General features: G+C 24.3%; 1 protein-coding gene across 1 annotated transcript in view; it reads left to right on the forward strand.

Annotated features, from left to right (window-relative positions):
• Positions 1 to 775: 775 nt before the first annotated feature.
• The window catches only part of LOC100570791 (52 kDa repressor of the inhibitor of the protein kinase-like), a 4604-nt gene continuing 4007 nt past the window's right edge, over positions 776 to 1372 (forward strand). Inside the window, exon 1 of the mRNA XM_008183470.2 lies at positions 776 to 791. Within this exon, the coding sequence (XP_008181692.2) occupies positions 776 to 791 (16 nt within the window). The remainder of the gene's footprint in view (positions 792 to 1372) is intronic.

Below are 1372 nucleotides of genomic sequence, written 5' to 3' on the forward strand. Positions count from 1 at the left end.
TGTGTAACGTTAATAGTAAATCACATAAAACGCAATTTTTTTTCAAATGGAATTCCTGTGTTTAATACATATTTCAACTATTACTTTCTTAAATTGATTAACTATAATCTCGAGTAAACATTGTACAGTTCAATTAATCTATATTGTAATTGAACCGCCCATCTATATAAAATAAATATAAGCGATCATTATTAAGAATTAATTATTCAGGGTCAATATACTCGTAATATTATATTTATTTATTTATTAAACGTCTGTTATTGTAGATGATATTATGAACATAAATAACATGGTTAATCAATCTACACGAATAATCTGGCTTAACCATCATGGTTTGAACTTTTGGAAGAACTAAATTTAAACAAAACTAGTTTTATCAATAATGAACTTTTACATACACAATGACATTTTAAAAACATAGTATTATGTTTTAAACTATAGCCTATTTATACCACGAAGTTATTGACACCATTCTTTGGTAAGTCGATATTGACTCAAAAGTTAATAACAAATAACAATATTATATTATAAAATATGCATAATATTATAATTAAACATTAATAACATAATAAAATATGTAAAATTGTCGGTAAAAATGAATTAAAACTATCTATTACTAATAGGAAGTAGAATAAATTAATTTAATAGCAATATAAATACATATATTATACTATGTACTATGTGTTATATATTATGTATCTATCAATAATTTTTCGTATTCAATGATTCGTCACAGGTTAAAATTGACAGTGAATCACTCAATGAGGAGGTAAACATGTCACCTTCTACAGGTATACACGTACCTACACTTGACACCTACACTTTACTGTAAATCCGAGAGGCTACCTATTTTTATCCTATTTTTTAGATAATAATATACCCACATACAATTGAGGTTACCTAAGCATAATTCTGTATCAGACATAATAGGTACCCTAAACTAACAAATATAGTATAATTGATTCCAAAATGTAGAACAAAACTCAAAAAATGAAACCTTTTTAGTGCTGGCATATTAATTATGTACATTATACCTATAATTTATTATTAATTTGGCAACGAAATTGAATATTGCATTAGTTTGTCTACAACATTTAAGTTGCATAAAAACTTTTAATGAAATAATAATTTAATTATTAATATCTTAAGTAATTAATACAAATTATAATCTTATCACTAACCTATTACGACGTATTATTTTAAAAATCACTATGATTAATTAATTTCTTAGTATGCGCATATAAGAACTCTTGTCTCTACTCCCTAGTCCCCATAACAAGTTTCGGAAATAATCAATTTATCATATATTCATATTATAGGTACTGTTGAATAATTGTTGATATGATATTTTTTCATATACCTAGCATATTTA

This window comes from Acyrthosiphon pisum, chromosome X, assembly GCF_005508785.2.
Source record: "Acyrthosiphon pisum isolate AL4f chromosome X, pea_aphid_22Mar2018_4r6ur, whole genome shotgun sequence".
In the NCBI taxonomy this organism is placed as follows: Eukaryota; Metazoa; Arthropoda; class Insecta; order Hemiptera; family Aphididae; genus Acyrthosiphon; species Acyrthosiphon pisum.